The sequence below is a fragment of the Chiloscyllium punctatum genome, chromosome 41 (genome assembly GCF_047496795.1).
Source record: "Chiloscyllium punctatum isolate Juve2018m chromosome 41, sChiPun1.3, whole genome shotgun sequence".
Classification (NCBI taxonomy): domain Eukaryota; kingdom Metazoa; phylum Chordata; class Chondrichthyes; order Orectolobiformes; family Hemiscylliidae; genus Chiloscyllium; species Chiloscyllium punctatum.
The window spans coordinates 9,697,795-9,721,738 of NC_092779.1; the positions used below are offsets into that span (position 1 = coordinate 9,697,795).

Here is a 23,944-nt window from a genome sequence, read left to right on the forward strand (position 1 = left end):
GGCTTTCTGTCACCCCATTACCAACTGAGAAGATAGACGACCAATTGAGGCCTTAAACTTGATTTGCTGATATGTTGAGAAGGACCAGCTTTACCCAGGAGTTAATGTCCCTGGGAAGCAGCAAGTGCCTTTCCAGAGTCAGCTCACCCTTCTCATGCTTTACCGCCTCTGGTTAATTCAATCATGGGATGTGCGCAGCACTGGCCAGGTCAGTATTTACTCTCCCTCCCTCCTTATTGGAGTTAATAGTCACATTTGCGCGAGCCCAGATTTCCTTCTCAATAGGGACAATAGTGAACCAGGCGAAAGTGGGTACTGCAGATGTTGGAAATCAGAGTCTAGATTCGAGTGGTGCTGGAAAAGCACAGTCGGTCAGGCAGCATCTGAGGAGCAGGAACATCGCCGTTTCAGGCAAAAGCCCTTCATCAGGACTCAGGGCTTTTGCCCGAAACATCGATTTTCCTGCTCCTCGGATGCTGCCTGACTGGCTGTGCTTTTCCAGCACCACTCTGATCTAGACAATAGTGAACCAGACAATTAACGGTAATTGTATGGAGCAGGACACATTTCACTCCCACGCTGTTTGCGAGTTAGCAGCTTTCATATGGTCCATGTGCCTGGAACACACACGGTTTTTCCCTCTTAAGCATACACCAGCCAAGAAGAGCAGTCTGAGGACTATGTCCAAGTTCTCTAGTGCTCCTTATTGGTTTTTGAAGTTCTAAATTGGAGAAAGGCCAATTTTGATGGTATTAGGCAAGAACTTTCGAAAGCTGAAAGTATATTCCTGTCAGGGTGAAAGGGAAGGCTGGTAGGTATAGGGAATGCTGGATGACTAAAGAAATTGAGGCTTTGATTAAGAAAAAGAAGGAAGCATCTGTCAGGTACAGACAGGATAGATTGAGTGAATCCTTAGAAGAGTATAAAGGCAGTAGGAGTATACTTAAGAGGGAAATCAGGAGGGCAAAAAGGGGACATGAGGTAGCTTTGGCAAATAGAATTAAGGAGAATCCAAAGGGTTTTTTAACAAATATGTTAAGGACAAAAGGGTAACGAGGGAGAAAATAGGGCCCCTCAGGGATCAGCAAGGGGGCCTTTGTGTGGAGCCGCAGAAAATGGGGGAGATACTAAGCGAGTATTTTGCATCAGTATTTACTGTGGAAAAGGACATAGAAGATATAGACTGTAGGGAAATAGATGGTGACATCTTGCAAAATGTCCAAATTACAGAGGAGGAAGTGCTGGATGTCTTGAAATGGGTAAAGGTGGATAAATCCCCAGGATCTGATCAGATGTACCCTAGAACTCTTTGGGAAGCTAGAGAAGTGATTGCTGGGCCTCTTGATGAGATATTTGTATGATTGATAGTCACAGGTGAGGTGCCGGAAGATTGGAAGTTGGCTAATGTGGTGCCACTGCTAAGAAGGGTGGTAAGGACAAGCCAGGAACTATAGACCAGTGAGCGTGACGTTGGTGGTGGGCAAGTTGTTGGAGGGAATCCTGAGGGACAGGATGTACATGTATTTGGAAAGGCAAGGACTGATTAGGAATAGTCAACATGGCTTTGTGCATGGGAAATCATGTCTCACAAACTTGATTGAGTTTTTTGAGGAAGTAACAAAGAGGATTGATGAGGGCAGAGTGGTAGATTTGATGTATATGGACTTCAGTAAGGCATTCAACAAGGTTCCCTATGGGAGACTGATTAGCAAGGTTAGATCTCATGGAATACAGGGTAAACTAGCCACTTGGATGCAGAACTGGCTCAAAGGTAGAAGACAGAGGTTGGTGGTGGAGGGTTGTTTTTTTCAGAATGGAGGCCTGTGACCAGTGGAGTGCCACAAGGATCGGTGCTGGGTCCTCTACTTTTTGTCATTTACACAAATGATTTGGATGTGAGCATAAGAAGTACAGTTAGTAAGTTTGCAGATGACACCAAAATTGGAGGTGTAGTGGACAGCAAAGAGGGTTACCTCAGATTACAACCAGATGGGCCAATGGGCTGAGAGGTGGCAGATGGAGTTTAATTCAGATAAATGCGAGGTGCTGCATTTTGGGAAAGCAAATCTTAGCAGGATGTATACACTTAATGGTAAGGTCCGAGGGAATATTGCTGAACAAAGAGATCTTGGAGTGCAGGTTCATAGCTCCTCAAAATGAGAGTTGCAGCTAGATAGGATAGTGAAGAAGGTGTTTGATATGCTTTTGTTTATTGGTCAGAGTTTTGAGTATAGGAATTGGGAGATCATGTTGCAGCTGTACAGGACATTGGTTAGGCCACTGTTGGAATATTGCTTGCAGTTCTGGTCTCCTTCCTATCGGAAAGATGTTGTGAAACTTGAAAGGGTTCAGAAAAGATTTACAAGGATGTTGCCAGGGTTGGAGGATTTGAGCTGTAGGGAGAGGCTGAACAGGCTGGGGCTGTTTTCCCTGGAGCGTCGGAGGCTGAGGGGTGACCTTATAGAGGTTTACAAAATTATGAGGGGCATGGGTAGGGTAAATAGGCAAAGTCTTTTCCCTGGGGTCAGAGAGTCCAGAACTGGAGGGCATAGGTTTAGGGTGAGAGGGGAAAGATATAAAAGAGACCTAAGGGGCATCTTTTTCACACAGAGGGTGGTATGTGTATGGAATGAGCTGCCAGAGGATGTGGTGGAAACTGGTACAATTGCAACATTTAAGAGGCATTTCGATGGGTATATGAATAGGAAGGGTTTAGAGGGATATGGGCCAGGTGCTGGCAGGTGGGACTAGATTGGGTTAGGATATCTGGTCGGCATGGACGGGTTGGAACGAAGGGTCTGTTTCCATCCTGTACATCTGTATGACTCTCTGACTCTGTCATTGAGATAAATGGTGACATGGAGTAACCCTAGTAAAATGTTCTCCTTCATCCACTGAAAAATTGCACTGGCTGACAACACCCCAAACAGCAGTCTCGCATATTGTACAAACCCTTATAGGTATTAGATCGTAAGACCATAAGATGTAGGAGGAGAAATTAGGCCATTTGGCCCATCGAGCCACCATTCAATCATGGCTGATAAGTGTTTTCAACCCTATTCTCTCACTTTCTCCCCGTAGCCTTTGATCTCCATGGCAATCAAGAACCTATCAATTTCTATAAGACCGTAAAACAGAGGAGCAGAAATTAGGATTAATTGTAGCATACTTTGGGAAACCACATCTAAATGCAATTGCAAGTAGGCATGGCTCTGGAGTTCCCTCTTTTCCTCAGTTTTTTTCCTTTAAAACAATTTTAAATCAGAATTAGGGAAGGCAAATGAAGTAAAATACATGGAATGCTGGAGAAACTCAGCAGGTCGTGGCAGCTTTTGTAGCAAGAAAAACAGAGTTAATGTTTCAAGTCCAGTGACTCTTCCTCAAAACGTTTGAAGGTAAATTGAAAGTTGACCCTTATTTCAAAAGGAATGGAGTGTAAAAGTAGGGAGGTTTCTGCTGAAACTACACAAGGCACTAGTCAGACCACAACTGGAATACTGTGGACAGTAAGAGACATTATCATGGAGGCAGTTCAGAGAAGGTTCTAGGCATGGAAGGATTTTCTCATGAGCAGAATTTGAGCAGATTGACCTGTAGACGTGAGAGTTTAGAAGAATGAGAGATGAACTTACTGAAACATGAAAGATTCTTAGGGATCTCGTCAGGCTGGATGCAGTGAGGTTGTGTCCCCTCTTAGGAGGGTCTAGGACCAGAGGAAATGAACTCTGAATAAGGGGTTACACATTTCAAGCAGAGACGAGGAAGACTTCTGTTTAGTGGATAGTAAATCTGTGGAACTCTTCATCCCAGAGGGCTGTCAAGGCTGGGTCACTCAAGGCTGAGATAGATGTTTAATCAGTGAGGGAATAAAAGGTTACGGTGGGGGGTAAAGCGGGGATGTGGAGCTGAAGATGATCAGATCAGCCATGATTCAAATGAATGGCAGAGCAGACTCACTGGGCTGAATGGTCTACTTCTGCCTATACATCTTATAATGTAAAATACTCTTTGAAGTCTTTTTGTCAATATTTCACATTACCATAACATAACTCCCCACACACACCAGAGAGTGTTGACATTATATTAAATATGACTCCTGAACAGTCTTACATCAATCAGTTCAGATTATTTTAGTCTTTAAACTGCCGGCGTCCAATCAACATTCACACAACCCCAAATTAACCCTGTTTTTCCCATTGTCAAATAAATTAAATGACAAAGCTGTGAACTAACAATAGTTTCCACACAAATCACAAAGCACTGGAGAAACCCGGCTGGTCAGGAAGCAACTACAGAGAGAGAAATATAGTCCTTGCAACAGCACCTTCCAAACCTGCAACCTCTACTATCAAGAAGGACCACAGCAGCAAGCATATAACAACAGCACCGGCTACAAGCTCCCCTCCAAGTCACTCACCATCCTGACTTGGAAATATAACGCCCCTCCTGCACTGTCATTGGGTTAACATCCTGAAACTCCCTCCCTAACAGCAGAGTGAGTGATCATACAACAAATGAGGTTCAGCCACTCACCAACACCTTCCCCAGGGCAGGTAGAGCTGGGTAACAAATGCTGGCCCAGCCTGTGACACACCCACATCTCACGAAGGATCTTTACTTGCATTAAATCCATGAGCTGAAGTAAGTGTGGATGTTAAGAGAGTCTCTCTCTTTCAGTATCAATGTTTTCTGCATCCCTCCCAGTTGGAATATGTATACGTAGAATTTATAAAGCAACTACTGACTTACGGTCAATTAATCTGGTAATGTAATTGAGTATTTTATATATTTTGTTTTTTACTGCTCCAAAGTACAGTGATATTTACTCGGTAACTATCACCTCCAGAATCCTTTTCACTTCACCTCCTGATTTCTACATCCTCAATGCACTGTCTCTGATGTGCTCTCTAAAAGTCTCACATCTTCCAGCATTTGGTTTTAAGGTTCATTTTCCACTGGTTTGCCAAATTGTAAATTTTATATCATTCCTTACATTCACTGAATGATTCTGCACCCAAGTGCCTTTTTCAGATTAGTATGCGCAAATTAGATCATACTATATTGATTATCTGAATCCAAGGTGGGAAACAGTCAGAACAAAGGCTGCTTTGTAACCAAAGGAGATACCCACCTCTCTTCAATTCCAAAGAATCAGTGGGATCCTAAACATTAACTGTGTTTCTCTCTCCACCAATGCTGCCAGACCTGCTGTTCTTCTCCAGCAATTTCTCTTTATATTTCAGTTCTCCAGCATCGGCAGTGCTATTGCTTTAACATTATTGTACACAAATTTGAGGTGAATGGCAAAAAAAGCAGAAGTTATGAGACCAAACTATTTCTTACACAGTGAGTTGATGTGATCTGGAAAGGGCTATCTGAAAGGACACTGCAAGTAGACTTAAAAGTAGGGCCGCACAATGGCTCAGTGGCTAGCACTGCTGCCTCACAGTGCCAGGGATCCAGGTTCGATTCTAGCCTCAGATGACTGTCTGTGTGGAGTTTGCACATTCTCCCTATGCCTGCATGGGATTTCTCCAGGTGCTCTGATTTCTTCCCACAGTCCAAAGATTTGCAGATTAGCTGGATTGACCATAGGAAATTGTCCAAGGATGTGTAGGCTAAGTGGATTAGCCATGGGAAATGCATCCTTACAGGGATAGAGTGGGATGTCCTTTGGAGGGCCAGTGTAGACTCAATGTGCCAATGGCCCACTTTCACACTGCAGGGATTCTATGATCTAATAATAACTTTCCAAAAGAAATCGGATAAGTATTGGAAAGAGTACATGGCTGTAAGGGAAGAGCCAAGCAATGGGGCTAATCCGATAGCTTTACCAAAGAGCTAGAACAGGTGCTGGGGGCTGAATGGCCTCCTCTTGTCTGATTCAATGTTTAATTCTCAGAGCCAGAATACTCTATTCTGCAATCTCCCCCCCCCCCCCCCCCCACCTTATTATATCACCACTTTACTTCCCCTTCAAATAAAATGGTCCAGTGGCTACAAACAAGTTTGTCATTTAATATCTCTGCTGTTCGCCCTTGCCAATTTGTAATTTTTAACCTAAAGGTTGGCCTAGTGGTTTTATTGTAGACTATTAATCCAGGGAGAAAGTGTGGTGCTGGAAAAGAACACCAGGTCAGGCAGCATTCGAGAAGTTGGAGAGTCGACGTTTCAAGCATAAGCCCTTCATCAGAATGAAACCTTTCCTGATGCAGGTGTTATGCCCGAACGTTGACTCTCCTGCTCCTTGGATGTTGCCTGACCTGCTGTGTTTTTCCAGTGCCATACTTTTTGACTCTGACTCTCCAGCATCTGAACTCTTCACTTTCTCTTGTTAATCCAGGGACTCAGATTAATGTTCTGCAGACCTTCCTTCAAATCCTGCCATGGTAGATGGGGGAATTTAAATCCAATAGAAACCTGGAATTAAGATTTTAATCATGACCATGAAACTATAGTTGATAATTGGAGAAACCTACCTGTTACACTAATGCCCTTTTTGGGAACAAAACGGCAATCCTTACCTGGTCTGACCTACATGTGACTCCAAATCCACAGAAATGTGGTTGACTCTTAACAATTAGGGACCAGCAATAGATGCTGGCCTGGCCAGTAACATCCACGTCCTGTGAATGAATAAAGAGAGAAGGTTGATCCTGGGTATGAAGAGATTGGCTTCTGAGGAGAGTTTGAGTAGGTTGAAAAAAGAGGTAACTTTATTGAAGCATACAGTATTCTTACAGATGAGGAAGGACACCACGTTGACTGGGACAACACATCCATTCTAGGACAAGCCAAACAAGAGACATGCACAAGTATTCCTAGAAGTGTGGCATTACAAACAGAACTCTATCAACAAACATATTAACATGGATCCCATTTACCACCCCTGAGAAAACAAACAGGAAATTACATCACAGTAGGAAATGATGTCACCACAGGAAATGATGTTACCAATCCTAGGAAACACAAATATATAAATAGAAAGCAGGCTACACTACCAGTGCTTCATTTGGAAGCTCAATGAAAATGTTACCTAGTATTGTCGTGAAATGTCTGAAAACAACCTACGTCTAGAACCTCAACCTGAGCTACAAATCTTCTCAAAACTCGCTCATACAGTATTCTTAGAGGAATTGACAGGGTAGTTGCAGAAGAAATGTTACCTCTGGTGGGACAGTCTTGGATCAGAGCGCATAATCTCAGAGTAAGGAGTCATCCATTTAAGACAGAGACGAAGAGGGATATCTTCTATCAGATGGTATAGAGTCTGTAGAATTCTTTATTGCAGAGATGTGCCATTAAATATAGTCAAGGCTGAGTTAGATAGCTTTAAATCAGCACAGCAATCAAGGTTTACAGGGAAAAGGCAGGAAAGTGGAGTTGAGGATGATCAGATCAGCCATGATCTCAATGAATGGTGGAGCAGACTCGATGGGCTGAATGGCCTACTACTGCCCCACTGTGTGGACAGTGGTTCACTTCCTAAGGAATACAGATAGACAATTTTGACAAGTCAGCATTACTTCACACTTACTATTACTGAAGTACTTTTTTTTAATTAACTGAACTTAAATTGTTCTGTTACTGTGGGGAGACTTGAACTGAAATCATCAAATATTTAATGAAGGTCTCTGGACTAGTAATCCAGACAGATATACCTTCCCACCCAACTCATCCTTGTTTTAAAAAAAGTTCCCAAAAATGAAAAGGGGATCAAGTAAAACATTCTTTCCAAATCTGAAGAAACCAACCAGAACTTTTGAAAAGTCCACTTTTGTGACTGAGAGCCGCAAGAGCTGTCTACAGAGAAACCCACGAAGTACCTTTGGTATTGTGTAAGGTTTGTGGGAACAGCATGGTGCACCCTCTTGTGCTGAAGGGGTGTAACAGCAGCAGGCATTAAGAATCATTCAACGAAATGTGGACACAATTTAAAAAGGAATCAGTCCAGTGAGACAATTACAGTCGATGGAAATAAATGCTAATTAAGCAACATACTGGCTCCTGTTGGAGTTATTGGAAGAAGTGGAGTGTAACATAATGCAAAAGTATCACTGAAACTAAAAGGAAGAACCTGCAATTGCGTTGAGAGAACAGCCTCCTTTTTGAGTTCACAAATGTCAGCATCATCTAAAGGAGTACAGTATCCACTGGGCATTCACAGAAACATGGGCTGTTTGCACCAGACTTACCGTGGATTTTACATGGATGTTCTCAAAGGTTTTGGCCAGGCAGTCATTTGGGCTCTGCTGACGCCTCAGCTAACTATGTGGATATATGATTGAAAAACACACAGACCTGTATATATGAATGATAAATTCTGATCTCTGTATGCAAATGTTTATGTATGTATGGCACAACCAACTGTACAGACCATCAAATTATTTTATGAATAAAGTATATTTTTGAAATACAAAAAAGCTTTTACAAGGTGTAAATCCAGCAGAGCCCTTTAGTAAATCTGCTGGAGGGCAAAGACCTGCTGCACCACCAATATCTTACAAACCCCGACCCCCTCACCCACAAACTAATGTTCATTGCTGGCCCCTCTCCCTAGTTCCAGCCACACTGTACTCAGCAACTCCCACGTCTCCTCTCCCGAATCACTGGCAGCTGTTCTGCCAGTGTTGGAGAGGTCAGCATCGCTGGGCAGTACAGGGCGGACATGTGGGGGTCGGTGGAAGGTGTTTGATGAGTATTCTGTCATGACAGGGGAGAGTGAACGAGAGAGGATTCTCTGCCAACAGAGGGATGGAGGAGTTTTGGAAGTGTGGGGTGAACACCATTAGTGGAGTGAGGTTGAGCATATTGGAGGGTGACAACTCAATTTGAAACATTTCAAACCCATGAACTGAAGACAGATCGTAAGGAGTAGTGCCTTCAGCTAATGTCAAAAGATGTCGTGTAGCTGCAATGGAATTACATCGAACTCATCACCTCCTAATCCTGATCCTCTAATGGACTCTCTGCTGGAGCTGACCATGGAGTCTGTGCTGGAACTGACCTTAGAGACTCTGCTGGAGCTAACATTGGAGACTCTGCTGGAGCTGACATTGGAGACTCTGCTGGAGCTAACATTGGAGACTCTGCTGGAGCTGACATTGGAGACTCTGCTGGAGCTAATATTGGAGACTCTGCTGGAGCTGACATTGGAGTCTCTGCTGGAGCTGATATTGGAAGGTGCAATACTTCCAATCTAAACTGGCAAGTGGACAAATTAGTGTCAGACACACCCTCTCCAATACTGACTGGACCAAATCTGCCAGTGGGAGGATCCTTTTAATGAGATTTATTTCCCTGCAGGACCTCTGCAGCCCTGAAACAGATTGATGATACCTTGACATAAATCAAAACACAGTGGTTCAATGAAGCCAAGATTGTGTCCAATCAGCCTGAGAATAGGTGTGAATGCAGATACTTTTGAAACAGCCGGTTCTGACACACTCTGACACACCTGTGGAGCAGGTGGGACTTGAACCCATCCCTCTGGCTCAGAGGTAGGAATGTTGCCACTGCATGGTTCCAAGTTGTCCATTGTAACCATATTCTCCATTGATAAAGGAGGCATGGTGTAATGACATTGATCAGTTAAGAGTGAAATAGAATTTTTTGCAGTACATAAAGCAAGGATAATGTTTTGGAGGGGTCTTTGTCTGAGGATCTTCTGCCACTTCTGAATCATCACGTGGATTCCTGTTCATACAGAGTCAGCAATAACCAACTGACCCCACTCTGAGTTTTTTGCACAGAAGCGATTCAAACACAGAGCCATGCAGATAGAGAGTGTTTTGTGTGTGCACTGAATGAATAATAGAGTTCATTGAATACAGCCACACAAAATAAAAGAAGCAGAGTAACTTAGCTTGAACTCACTGGGGTCTCAAGCTAATTTGAATTGATCTTAACAAAAGACCCTTAACCGCTAAGAAATTATTCTCCTGAAGATCAGCATTGCTGCCTGGTTAGAGAAACCCTGAAGGAAAAGTATGCTAATTTTCACACGACATGGCCTCCAGCATCCTGAATTATTTAGTCATTAGGAGATGCTGTCACATACGTCCATCACACAAGTGCTGAATTGTCCCTGTGTTTGTGTTGTTTAAGACATGTTGGCTTTATGTTAAAGGAAATTATTGTCCTTGTTTGTTTTCATCCTTGGTGTGGTCACTAAATCAAATTGAAATGCAACACCTGTTCACAATGTTCTGTTAACAAAAATATTCTCTTTCCTTGTAGAAAGGTTTGCCAAAAATCTTCTCAGAAACACAGTTATTTCTGTGGAATATAACCCCCTGATTGTATCACCCTCCTGAACTGAAGATGGATTAAATTATCACCACCTTTATTACTATGATGTGAAAATGCTGGAGTTGGACTGGGTGGACAAGGTCAAAAATCAAACGACACCAGATTATGGTCCAACAGGTTTATTTGAAATTGAAAGCTTTCAGAGCTCTGCTCCTTCCACAGGCATTGTATGATGGAGATGAATGAGACACCGTATTTATAAGCAAAAAGTTAACAACTTTAAAATTGGCTGACATTGGTGAATCCTTTAATCAGTTAGGAGGTAGGCTGCTGATTAAAATGCAAAACATTTATTACAGATGTAGTCTTATGAACTCTAATTTGTTTTAGTTCCTTTTAACTTCATGCAATCTATTTAAGATAACAAGCTATGTTCCTGAAGCTTTATAAGTTCAGTATCTTTCTCTAAGCATTGTAGATGATTCAAAAGGAATTCTCTCCCCAGGCCTTTACCTATCCTAACAGTCTCTGTACAAAACAATCTCAAATCGTGATCAATAACACTCCTGTGAAGTACCTTGGAATGTTAATTACCTTAAAGGTGATACATAAAATGCACATGTTACTGTTGTATTGAAGACTGACCAAGAATATGTCTTCCAAATATATTACTGTTTAAAAAAAAAGTAAATTCTTCAATGTAATGCACAACACAGACTAAAGTTTTTTTTTAAATTCATTAAATTCTCAAAATTCTGAGCCCTGTTCTGAAAAAGTCATATTGGACTTGAGCATTAACTCTGTTTCTCTCTCCACAGATGCTGTCAGACCTGCTGAGTTTCTCCAACATTCTCTGTTTATCTCAGATTTCCAACTTCTGCAGAATGTTGTTGTTATTTGAGCCATGATTAGCAAAGACATGATATACAGCTTGCTGATACTTTCTGAAACGTGTTTGCTATTTCAGGTTTCGCAGGTCAAGTGCTGGATATTTGGCAAAATTGCGATTGGACAAAAGGCTTTAAACTTTGCTGACAATAAAGTGGACGGCACTAATCTGAGGCACCAGCTCAATTCTTATAAAGCTGCCATGCCACGTTTCTGAAAACAGAGATTGCAAAGGATCAACCCCTTTCCATCCACTCTCTGGCTACATTTCCCAAAACAATTGACCATGGGGACTTACAACGCAAGTACATGTATACCTGGACTGCACCTATTTCTGTATCTAGCCAGTTTGCTGCACGTGTTTGGGGTCCAACCTGTAACTGCCACAGAGAACAGCCAACACCATGAGGTGATGCATCATCGCGTGAAGAGAGGTTGGGTATGGAACCAGTTCTTTGTATTAGAGGAATACACTGGATCAGAGCCACTATATGTCGGAAAGGTAAGAACAGGGGAACAAAAGCTTAACGTCAGAAGAACAATGAAGCTAACCCATTTGCTGCCTCTTTGAGTCCCACATTTACCATCTAGAAAGACACTCGAATAACATTTCACCAGCTATTTCACTAACATTTCACCACATTCACTCAGCAACGTGCATGCAACTACAACAGCTAGCAAATCAAATACAGTATCGCAACCACCGAGAAACATGCTCAGATTGCTCTCCATTTAGACCTAAAGAGATAATGACTGTTGAGTCAGGAGAGATGGACAAATGTTGAGTTGAAGAGATCCATTTCATGGAAAGGTTTTACCCTGGACAGACAGAGAGAGAGGAAATAGAAAGAGGTATTAATAAATAATGATCAGTATGCAATATCAGCAATACTAATATTTAGCAATAAAATATCTTCACAGACTCCATTAAAAATTGCCAGATTGTCAAGTTGTAGCAAATATTGGTTTGCAACTATTGAATTAGAACTTGTATCTACTTGTATATTGATGTGATGGTTCCCTTCAGCTCCCTCAATCACTGTAGTAGTAGCAAAAGCTGGTAAAGACATAGTCTCCACAGTCCTAACAAATCCAAGGGCTGCTTCCTCATTAGAGAGAGAGAGAGAGATAACTGTTGGTGGTTTAACCTGAGGATCACCATGCCCTAGGCGCGGGGAGTTTGAGAAGGAGTGTCCTTTATAGTAACCTCAGATAGTGCAGGAATTGAACCCATGCTGTTGGTATCACTATGCAATTGCAAACCAGCCAGCCAGATAGTTGAAAAGAGATTTCAGTCAAAACATTTTCCTTCGGCTCTGGGTCCATCCCATTGATTGGAGCAAAGAAGTCTGACACGTATTTCTACAGAACTGGACTTGAAATGGATGTAGGAAGTCTTTGCCTTTTTTAAAAGGAAGATGCTGTTAGTTAATTCCATAATGGGACAAACTGGGTTCACTTCAGCAAACTGCTGAGGAACTGGATAAAGAACTGTCAGAATAATGTGTGTTTGACTATGACCAGAATTTGTAGAAATCACTTTTTGGGAGTAATGAGAGGAGGGAAGTAAAAGTGCCCTTTGGTGCTGTTGGAGGAGAAGATTTCAACTCACACCTGTGTGCCATTTACTTTGCAATGCTGATCAAAAATAGCACATAAAAACTCAGGCACTGGGCTATTCATGAGAAAAATGACCATAGAAGATTTTAAAATTGTATTTTTCCCACTGCAGTGATCCCCTTCCTTGGGTGTCAACAAGTGTGGCGCTGGAAAAGCTCAACCGGTCAGGCAGCATCCAAGGAACAGGAGAGTCGTCGTTTCAGGCCTAAGCCCTTCATCAGAATTCCTGGGGGCTTGGGTCCATTTATCTCTCAGCCCCCTTGCTTCCCACCACCACCCCCCCCACCCCCACATTCCTGATGAAGGACCTATGCTCGAAAGATCGACCCTCCTGCTCCTCGGATGCTGCCTGACCCGCTGTGCTTTTCCAGCACTACTCTCTTCGACTCTGATCTCCAGCATCTGCAGTCCTCACTTTCTTGGAGCTATGGATTAATCCTGCCGCAGTTTCCCCATAGCTATATAAATATCTTCCCTTTGATTGGGCTGAAGGGCCTGCTTCCACACTGTAGGGATTCTATGATGAGAAGAAGAGGCAGACCTAGATAGTGATACTCCACATCCTGTAAGTTAGCAGAAAAAAGTCCGAACTGGCCTTCTCTGCATCCTGAGACAGTTGACCGCTGGCTCTAGCCTCCCTGACCCGGCAATAGCAAAATTAATATGTGAAAAAATTAAAGTGGAGGTGAAAAAAAACCATCATCGTTGATTCATTAGAGCTCATTGATTGATTAATTGTAATTCTAGCTTCATTCCGACATGGACAAAGGAGAAGGCTCTGTCAGGTACATCCTGTCAGGTGATGGAGCGGGTACTGTTTTCACCATTGACGACAACACAGGTGACATTCATGCTGTACAGAGGCTAGATCGCGAGGAGAAGACACATTACACCTTACGGGCACAGGCGTTAGACAGGTGGACTGGGAGGCCAATGGAACCAGAGTCTGAATTCATCATCAAGATCCAGGATATCAATGACAATGAGCCAAAGTTTCTTGATGGACCCTACGTGGCCAGTGTTCCTGAAATGTCTCCAATGGGTAAGAATCAGTTTTGTGATAGCTTCTTCAAATTCTAGAACATTCCTGCATTATAGTAGCAGCACAGCTGCAGATCCAGCTCCAGGCTGAAGTTTCTTGCTTCTTGGTCAGATCTTTTTGGGTTTAAGTCCCACTTCAGGAGTTCAGCGTGACAGTGAAGGATGGTGCTTCAGCTGCTATCTTTTGATGGAGCCACTTACCCCAATACCCTCTGACCTTGCAAACAATTATGTGACTATGTCAAAGCAAAACAGGGGAGTTTTGCCTAGTGTCTGGATTAGTGGTGCTGGAAGAGCACAGCAGTTCAGGCAGCATCCAAGTAGCTTCGAAATCGACGTTTCAGGCAAAAGCCCTTCATCAGGAATAAAGGCAGTGAGCCTGAAGCGTGGAGCGATAAGCTAGAGGAGGGTGGGGGTGGGGAGAAAGTAGTATAGAGTACAATGGGTGAGTGGGGGAGGGGATGAAGGTGATAGGTCAAGGAGGAGAGGGTGGAGTGGATAGGTGGAAAAGAAGATAGGCAGGTAGGACAAGTCCGGACAAGTCATGGAGACAGTTACTGAGCTAAAAGTTTAGAACTAGGGTGAGGTGGGGGAAGGGGAAATGAGGAAACTGTTGAAGTCCACATTGATGCCCTGGGGTTGAAGTGTTCCGAGGCGGAAGATGAGGCGTTCTTCCTCCAGGCGTCTGGTGGTGAGGGAGCGGCGGTGAAGGAGGCCCAGGACCTCCATGTCCTCGGCAGAGTGGGAGGGGGGAGTTGAAATGTTGGGCCATTTGGTTGAAATGTTGGTTTGGTTGATTGGTGCGGGTGTCCCAGAGATATTCCCTAAAGCGCTCTGCTAGGAGGCGCCCAGTCTCCCCAATGTAGAGGAGATCACATCGGGAGCAACGGGGTCTGTTTGGAGGTGGCAGAAATGTCAGCGGATGATTTGGTTTATGCGAAGGTTGGTAGGGTGGAAGGTGAGCACCAGGGGCATTCTGTCCTTGTTATGGTTGTAGGGGTGGGGTCTGAGGGCGGAGGTGCGGGATGTAGACGAGATGCGTTGGAGGGCATCTTTAACCAGGGAAAGTGCGGTCTCTAAAGAAGGAGGCCATCTGGTGTGTTCTGTGGTGGAACTGGTCCTCCTGGGAGCATATCTGGTGGAGGCGGAGGAATTGGGAATACGGGATGGCATTTTTGCAAGAGGTAGGGTGGGAAGAGGTGTAATCCATGTAGCTGTGGGAGTCGGTGGGTTTGTAAAAAATGTCAGTATCAAGTCGGTCGTCATTAATGGAGATGGAGAGGTCCAGGAAGGGGAGGGAGGTGTCAGAGATGGTCCAGGTAAATTTAAGGTTAGGGTGGAATGTGTTGGTGAAGTTGATGAATTGCTCAACCTCCTCGCGGAAGCACGAGGTGGCGCCAATGCAGTCATCAATGTAGCGAAGGAAGAGGTGGGGAGTGGTGCCGGCGTAATTACGGAAGATCAACTGCTCTGCGTAGCCAACAAAGAGACCCCACCACCAGGGATATATTTCCCTCCCCACCCCTTTCCGCCTTCCACAAAGACTGTTCCCTCCGCGACTACCTGGTCAGGTCCACGCGCCCAAACAACCCACCCTCCAATCCTGGCACTTTCTCCTGACACCGCAGGAACTGTAAAACCTGCGCCCACACCTCCTCCCTCACCTCTATCCAAGGCCCTAAAGGAGCCTTCCACATCCATCAAAGTTTTACTTGCACATCCACTAATATCATTTATTGTATCCGTTGCTCCCGATGCGGTCTCCTCTACATTGGGGAGACTGGGCGCCTCCTAGCAGAGCGCTTTAGGGAACATCTCCAGGACACCCGCACCAATCAACCACACCGCCCCGTGGCCCAACATTTCAACTCCCCCTCCCACTATGCCGAGGACATGGAGGTCCTGGGCCTCCTTCACCGCCGCTCCCTCACCACCAGACGCCTGGAGGAAGAACGCCTCATCTTCCGCCTCAGAACACTTCAACCCCAGGACATCAATGTGGACTTCAACAGTTTCCTCATTTCCCCTTCCCCCACCTCATCCTAGTTCTACACTTCCAGTTCAGTAACTGTCTCCATGACTTGTCCGGACTTGTCCGACCTGCCTACCTTGTTTTCAACCTATCCACTCCACCCTCTCCTCCTTGACCTATCACCTTCATCCCCTCCCCCACTCACCCATTGTACTCTATGCTACTTTCTCCCCACCCCCACCCTCCTCTAGGTTATCTCTCCACGCTTCAGGCTCACTGCCTTTATTCCTGATGAAGGGCTTTTGCCCGAAACGTCGATTTCGAAGCTACTTGGATGCTGCCTGAACTGCTGTGCTCTTCCAGCACCACTAATCCAGAATCTGGTTTCCAGCATCTGCAGTCATTGCTTTTACCCAGTTTTGCCTAGTGGCCTGCCACACAACATGCACAAGGGCAGCACAATGGCTGAGGGGCTAGCACTACTGTCTCACAACTTCCAGTGACCCAGGTTCGATTCCAGCCTTGGGTGACTGTGTGGAGTTTGCACATTCTCCCCGTGTCTGCGTGGGTTTCCTCCCACAGTCTGAAAACATGCAGGTTAGGTGGATTGGCCACGCTAAATGTGGAGTTATGGGGGCAGCAGTGGACTTGGGTGGGATGCTCTTCAAAGGGTTAGTGCAGACTGAATGGGCTGAATGGCCTTTATCTGCAGCGTAGAGATCCTAACTGTTAAAAAACAGATGAAATGATCATTAATGCATTGCTGTTTGTGGGAACTTGCTGGGTGCAGTATATCGTATAACTACAATTCAGAAGCACTTAATTATAACGTTTTTTGGTATGACCTTTTAGTGTGAAATGTAACTTCTTCCTCTCAACTGATATCATAAAATCATATAGTTGTGATTTTTATAATCATTGCAATATGAGTCTTACAGCTGAAATAGCTTGTCCAAGCTCGCCTCTTTCTTGAACTGAGCTGCTCATACAAAGCCTTACAGACTTACAATAATGCAAAAAAAAACTGCTGGATATGTTGGAGAAATAAAATAAATAGAAATATACCACAGCAATTTTAATAAGTCAACAATTGTATCCTTTTATCAGATATTATATTATTTCATCAGTTGCAAAATAATTTGATCGAAATGATTGCATATGATAAAACATCATTCTAAAATTTATACCAAAAGGATTTGACAATAGTTGATATTTGTGCTTCTTTTTTGGAAATGCCTTCTTGTTGACATGGTCATGGTGTTTAAAGGACAATGGAAACTTTTGAATCAAAGTCTTTCATCCTCCATAACAGCTATTGCTGAAAAGAGGGTCACAAGGTTTCCATCTTGCGTTCTCCAGGAAAAATGCAAGAATGCCAAATTCCAACACAGTGCATTACAATTTATACTGGAGGAGAAAAAGGTGCTGATTTGTTGCCTAGTTGACACTGATTGGTCAAAGCGTTGCCTTGGAGAAAACAACCCAGAATTGTAGGTTCCCCAGGCACCTGGCCTCATCTTCCGCCTCGGAACACTTCAACCCCAGGGCATCAATGTGGACTTCAACAGCTTCCTCATTTCCCCTTCCCCCACCTCATCCTAGTTTCAAACTTCCAGCTCAGCACTGTCTCCTTGACTTGTCCGGACTTGTCCGACCTGCCTATCTCCTTTTCCACCTATCCACTCCACCCTCTCCTCCTTGACCTATTGCCTTCATCTCCTCCCCCACTCACCCATTGTACTCTATGCTACTCTCTCCCCACCCCCACCCTCCTCTAGCTTATCTCTCCACACTTCAGGCTCACTGCCTTTATTCCTGATGAAGGGCTTTTGCTCGAAACGTCGATTTCGCTGCTCGTTGGATGCTGCCTGAACTGCTGTGCTCTTCCAGCACCACTAATCCAGTATTTGCTTTCCAGCATCTGCAGTCATTGTTTTTACCTAATTTAAGAATGGTGTGAGGCATGAACCTGTACCTTTTGTTTGCAGAGAACAGAGGCTGCTTTTAACAAAGAGTAAGTGAAACACCTAATATTAAACAAACTCATTACACAAACATGTGAAAAGGGAACAAGACTCGGCTAGTCAGCCCTTTTCAGCCTGCTACACTACTCATGGGACACGGTGTTCAATCCTGGTCTCCCTGCATTAGGAAAGACATTACAAAACTTGAAATGGTTCAGAAACGATTTACAAGAATGTTGTCGGGGTTGGAGGGTTTGAGCTATAGGGAGAGGCTGAATAGTCTGGGGCTGTTTTCCCTGGAGCATCGGAGGCTGGAGGGTGACCTTATATAGGTTTATAAAATCATGAGGGACATGGATAGGATAAGTAGACGAGGTCTTTTCCCTGGGGTGAGGAAGTCCAGAACTTTAGGGTGAAAGGGGAAAGAGTTAAAAGGGACCTAAGGGACAACGTTTTCACACAGAGAGCAGTGCGTGTATGGAATGAGCTGCCAGAGGAAGTGGTGGACAAGCAGGAGGCTGGAAGAACACAGCAAGTCAGGCAGCATCAGAAGGTGGAGAAGTCAACATTGCAGGTGTAAACCTTCTTCAGGACTTGGGGTGGGGGTAAAGGGGTGCTGCAGAGAAAGGGGAGGTTGGGGGTACAGGATGTTGGTCGGGTTAGGTAGACACTGGTAGAGGGTATGACCTGGTTGTCGATGGGAGGAATGAATTCAGTTGGTGGCTAGAAGGATGAGAGGAGTGGAAGGGAGTCTGGGGATGGGAAGGGAGATCATTTGAAATTGGAGAATTTAATGTTGAGTTCTCTGGGTTAGGCTGCCTTGGCAGAAGATGAGGTGTTCTTCCTCCAATTTACAGTCTGATTTACTGTGGCATGAAGGAGGCTGTGTCATGTCAGAAAGGGAGTGGAATGGGGAATTGAAACGGGCGGTGACTGGGAGGTCTGGTCAGCCCCTGTGGGCTCGTTTGAGATGCTCGGCAAAATGTGATGAGTTTACGTTTGATCTCCCCGACGTAGAGAAGACCACATTGGGAGCACAAGGTACAGTAAACCAGGTTGGAGGAGAGGCTGGAGAACCTCTGTCTTACCTGGAAGAACTGTTTGGGGGCCCTGGATGGAGGTGAGGGGGGTGGTGTGTCAGCAGGTTTTGCATCTTTTCCAGTTGCAGAGCAAGGCACTGGGGTTTGGGGATGGGGGTTCAGGGGGCTGGTGGGGAGAGTGGCACAAATCAAGGACTGGTGAAGAGAAGGGTTAATGCCCGAAACATTGACTTCTCCACCTCCTGTTGCTGCCAGGCTTGCTGCGTTTTTCCAGCCTCCTGCCTGCCTACCTTGGATTCCAGCATCTGCAGTTTTTTTTTGCCTTCAACAGAGGACGTGATGGAGGCTGGGACAGTTACAACATTTAAAAAGGTACCTGATTGAGTATATGGACTGGAAGGGTTTAGAGGGAGATGGACCAAGTGCTGGCAAATGGGACTAGATTAATTTAGGATATCTGGTCAGCTGAACGATTTGGATTAAAAGGTCTGTTTCTGTGCTGGACATCTCTATCACTCTAAGGTCATGGCTGATTTGATTTTTAACCTCAGCTCTACATTCCTCTGCATATCCCTGGTAATCCTTCATCCCCCTGGAAAATCTATCCACCTGGACCTTAAACATAGTTAAAGATGCTGCATCCACTGCTTTTGAGGAAGGGAGTTCTAAAAACTCAGAATTAATTTTTCCTCATCTCTGTTTTATTTTCAACTATGACCCCTAGAATCGAGATTCTCCCAGAAGAGGAAACATCCTTTCCACATCTACCAGGTCACGTCTCCTCAGGTTCTTAATTAACTCACCTTTGACTTTCAATTGTGCCACAATTATGAATAAAATAAGTATTTCAAGCCAAAGCTATTGATGAAAATTTTACCTCACCTTCAAGATAAACACACCTTATAATCTGAATTTGTGAACATAATGAAAGGCACAGTGGCTCAGTGGTTAGCACTGCTGCCTCACAGCACCAGGTACTTGGGTTTGATTCTACCCTCAGGTGACTGACTGTGTGGAGTTTGCACATTCTCCTTGTGTCTGCATGGGTTTCCCCCAGGTACTCTGGTTTCCTCCCACAGTGCAGGTAAGGTGCATTGGCCATACTAAATTGCCCATAGTGTCCAGGGATGTGAAGGTTAGGTAGAGTATCCATGGTAACTGGGGTAGCGTGGTGGGATGAGATACTCTTCAGAGGGTTGGTGGAGATTCGATAGGTCAAATGGCCTCTATCTGCACTGTAGGTATTCTCTGATAACTGTTTGTTATAACACCCTTTTTTGCTAACTCCCTGAATTTCTTGCCTGGAATACTGTACCTGACATACTCATGTTTTGTGGAACGTTTCTCAATCTGAGTGACTGAGGCCATTTTCACTCTGTTCACAAACTGAACTGGTACTATTGCTGTTGGTTTTATGGCCATCTCGCTCTGGTCGCACTTCCAGGAGAATGGCCTGTTGATCAATGATAGCACCTGCTATCAGGTGGAATCAGGTGGTTAATACCCACTGAAACTGAGGGCCTCTCGTTTATATTGAGGTCTGTTCTCTGGCATAAGGTGGGGAAGTGCTGAGAGTGAAATCTGTTAAAGCAGATTTTAGCATCTGGTTAAAGTCCTGTTTCTCCAAGTTGCTGAACTCTGATGAGCAAAGATAATATAAAAGTTTGTTCACAGAATCATACAATATAGAAAAGGCCATTAGGCCCATCACATCTGTGCCACCAAATATTACCGACATTAGTCCCACTTTCCCCCACTTGAACATTATGACATTTCAAATGCTCATCCAAATACTTTTTAAAGATTACGAGATGTCCACCCCACCCAGGCAGAGCATTCCCACCCCACTCTAGGTGAAAAAAAAACCTTTCCTGCTTTCTACTTGAAAATTATGCCCCGTTTGTTCTGAGGAAGAGTTGTGTTTGCCCCAAAGTACCTGCTGAGTGTGACGAACATACAGATCACACCTGGGTACAGCAAGGAATTAGGAGAGCAAGTGGCCTGTTGGTCTCTACTGCCCAAGAATGGAGTGTGAGAGTAGGGAAGTCTTGCTCTAGCTGTGCAGGGCATTGATGAGACTGTACTGTATTTATTAAGGAAAGAAATACTTGGGTTGGAAGCAGTTCAGGGAATGTTGATTAGGTTGATTTTTGCAAACATATAAAAGCAGGAATAGGCCACTCAGCCCCTTCATCCTGTCTGTTCAATAAGATCATGACTGATATTGATCTGATTAATCCACATTTCCACCTATCCCTAATAACCTGTCACACCCTTTGCTTGTGAAAAATGCATCTACCTCTGCCTTCTCAGTGACCCTGGTTCCACCATCTTTTCAGGAAGAGCATTCCAAAGACACTCAATCCTCCAAGAGAAAGAATTTCTAGACTAAAGGGATTGACAAATGAAGTAAAGGTTGAGTTGGTTCATTGAATCATACAGTACAGCAGAGGCCCTTTGGCCCATTGAGTCTATACCACCAAAATTATGCCACTACCGATACCAGTCCTGGCCCATAACTTCGAAGGTTATGACATTTCAAGTGCTCGTCCAAGTGCTTTTTAGAAGTAGTGAGGTTTTCCACGTTCACTACCCTCCCAGACGATGCTTTCCAAATTCCCAACATGCCCTGGGTGAAAAGAGTTTTCCTTAAATCCCTTTTTATATTCCAGCTCTTCATCTTAACGTTATACCCCCTTGTTATTGATGTTTCAAAAGCTGCGTTCTATCCACCCTGTCTATGCCCCTCATAATGTTGCTCCCCTCTATCAGGTCCCCTTCAACCTTCTCTGCTCCGAAGAAAACATCCTGAGCTTATTCAGTTTCTCTCCATCGCTGAAATGCTCCATCCCAGTCAACATCCTGGTGAATCTCCTCTGTCCTCCATCCAGTGGAATCAGAATTGCACACAGTTCTCCAGCTGTGGCCTATCAATGTTCTATATAGATCCAACACCACCTCTTCTCTCTTGTATTCTGTGCCATCACCGAGCTAAGGGGAGCAGGCAGGGAATGAGTATTAAGGTCACAATCTTATCAAATGGCAGAACAGACCTGGTGGGCTGAATGGCCTACATTTGCTCCTATTCCTTCTGATATTATTCAAGCAAGGTCAATAGCCAGGCTGTGAGAATCCCAATACAAAATGACCAACAGCATAAATAAATCAGAGCTATATTCATTCAGAAGGCCATACCTTTGCGCTCTGCTGCCACGCTCAGTAAAACACATCTTAAAGTGTTCAGCATCAGTGCACTTCAAATGATATCGTTTGCCGCCTGTCATCTGAGCAAAGGTAAACAGACACAAAGAGATTAAAATTTCATCACTCCTTTCCACAAGCAACTGCTTCCATTTGTAACTTGGGAAATCACAGACACTGGTTCAGACTTAGGAGGTCAGAGCCAATTAACCCCTTCACTGCTGAGTTGTGGAGTGACTCAGTGATATCCGTACTGGTGATAGCGACTATGTTCCAGTCAGTGAAGCTTAGCACCAGGAGCTCTTGTGACACGCAGGTAGTGTCCCTACCTACGAGCTGGGAGACCCACGGTTCAAGTCCCGCCTGCTCTAGATGGGAGTCAGAAAATACCTGAGCAGGTTGAATACTTGGCATGTGCTAATTGTTGAGCAGTTATTATCAGAGCACAACTCTCACACCAGGCTCTTCCCAAAATATCTCTGTGTGACCCAGCTTTCATCTTACAGGACCCCCTGTGACCTCCCCTTCACTCCAACCCAGGAGTGAGATGTGTGTAGGGGGAGGCGGTTAGGGGCTCAACATTGTTGTGGGGTGGGCTTTAGTAGCTGAAGGTTTGATGGGGTGAGCTGGGTAGGAAAAGACATTGAATGTGATGTGTTTTTTTTTAAATTAATCTAGCTTCTCATGGAATGTTTGTTGAAGCAGGATTCAGGCCTCAAAGACCCATCTGATCTCAGTTTACCCCAGCCTCACTCACTCCCACCCCAGCTCTGGGGAAATAAAGGCGTGAAGGTATACAGAAACCTGGCCGCTATTAGCAGACAAAAAACTTTAAAAAATACATGATCATGCTGAACTCAAAACATTGACTGACTCTGTTTCACTCGCCACAGTTGCTCCCCAAACTGCTGAGTTTCTCCAGCATTTTCTCGTTTTAGTTCAATTCTCCAGCATCTGCAATGTTTTGCTTTCATTGACCAGTTAAAACCGTTGTTCTGTATATGTCTCATTACATTAATAGTCAATTGGTAGCACTTGAGTATTGCTTAAAAAAAAACCCATTGTCAAAGCTCTTTGTCATACGCTCATCAGGACAGATGCAAAAATGCCATAGTTCAAAGGAACATGTCCTCTGCATACTAAAGGAACATGTTCAGCATTGCACTTTTCATAATGAATAATTCAGCATTCTCTGTGACTAATTAAATCAACTGGCCCATCCATCAGCACCCTTTTGTCATTTGGTACAAATTGTTGCTCCTTTTGAACTTTTGATTTTATTGCATTTGTCCTGATGTGTACCAGATGAATACCTTCAAAAGAATGTGCAATTCTCCTGCAACGAGCATATCGCTTAATTTGCAATCAGCCAGTCATACTGTTTAATTAATTGTTATTTAGTGTGAAAACCTGAACTCGAGAGCAATCTCACAGTAGCAGGTTGGCAGTCACACTTGGCAGTTTTAGGATCAAGGGGGAAACTTTAACCTTCAGTGCATGCTGGGCAAACAGAAATGCCAACATTAATGAGGGGTACAAGAGGGTTTACAGCAAGTCAGAGGGTATTGAGGTCCCCTCAAAATTGCATCAGGAGTCCTACACTCAACATAAGATTGCAACTTGTCTTCTACAGATCAGCCCCCACCCGGAAACAGGCAAACATTCTCATCACCGTGTTCCAAAACCCATCAGAAAGGGGGATGCCTCCACAGCAGCAATGAGCCGAACAGGGTACAAGGTTCAAGAGCCAAACCAGGAATCGATGCCATTGATTATTACAAGGAGATCTACTGGGAATAGTAAATGAGAACTCACCAGGAGGGCTATCCTGTGAAGAGAGAATCATAGAGTCCTTACAGTGTGAAAAGGCCATTCGGCCCAGCAAGTTTGCACCAACCCTCCAAAGAACAGATCACCCAGACCCCCACCTTACCACTGTAACCCCACATTTTCCATGGTCAATCCAC

At 44.3% G+C, this 23,944-nt stretch overlaps 1 protein-coding gene across 3 annotated transcripts in view; it reads left to right on the forward strand.

Moving 5' to 3' along the window:
- Positions 1–23,944, forward strand: part of LOC140464832 (cadherin-20-like) — a 160,796-nt gene that overhangs the window by 92,128 nt on the left and 44,724 nt on the right. For all 3 annotated transcript variants that reach the window (XM_072560337.1, XM_072560339.1, XM_072560340.1), the window contains 2 exons: positions 11,219–11,641; positions 13,507–13,801. In XM_072560337.1, coding sequence (XP_072416438.1) covers positions 11,426–11,641; positions 13,507–13,801 — 511 coding nt within the window. In that variant the 5' untranslated portion in view covers positions 11,219–11,425. The remainder of the gene's footprint in view (positions 1–11,218; positions 11,642–13,506; positions 13,802–23,944) is intronic.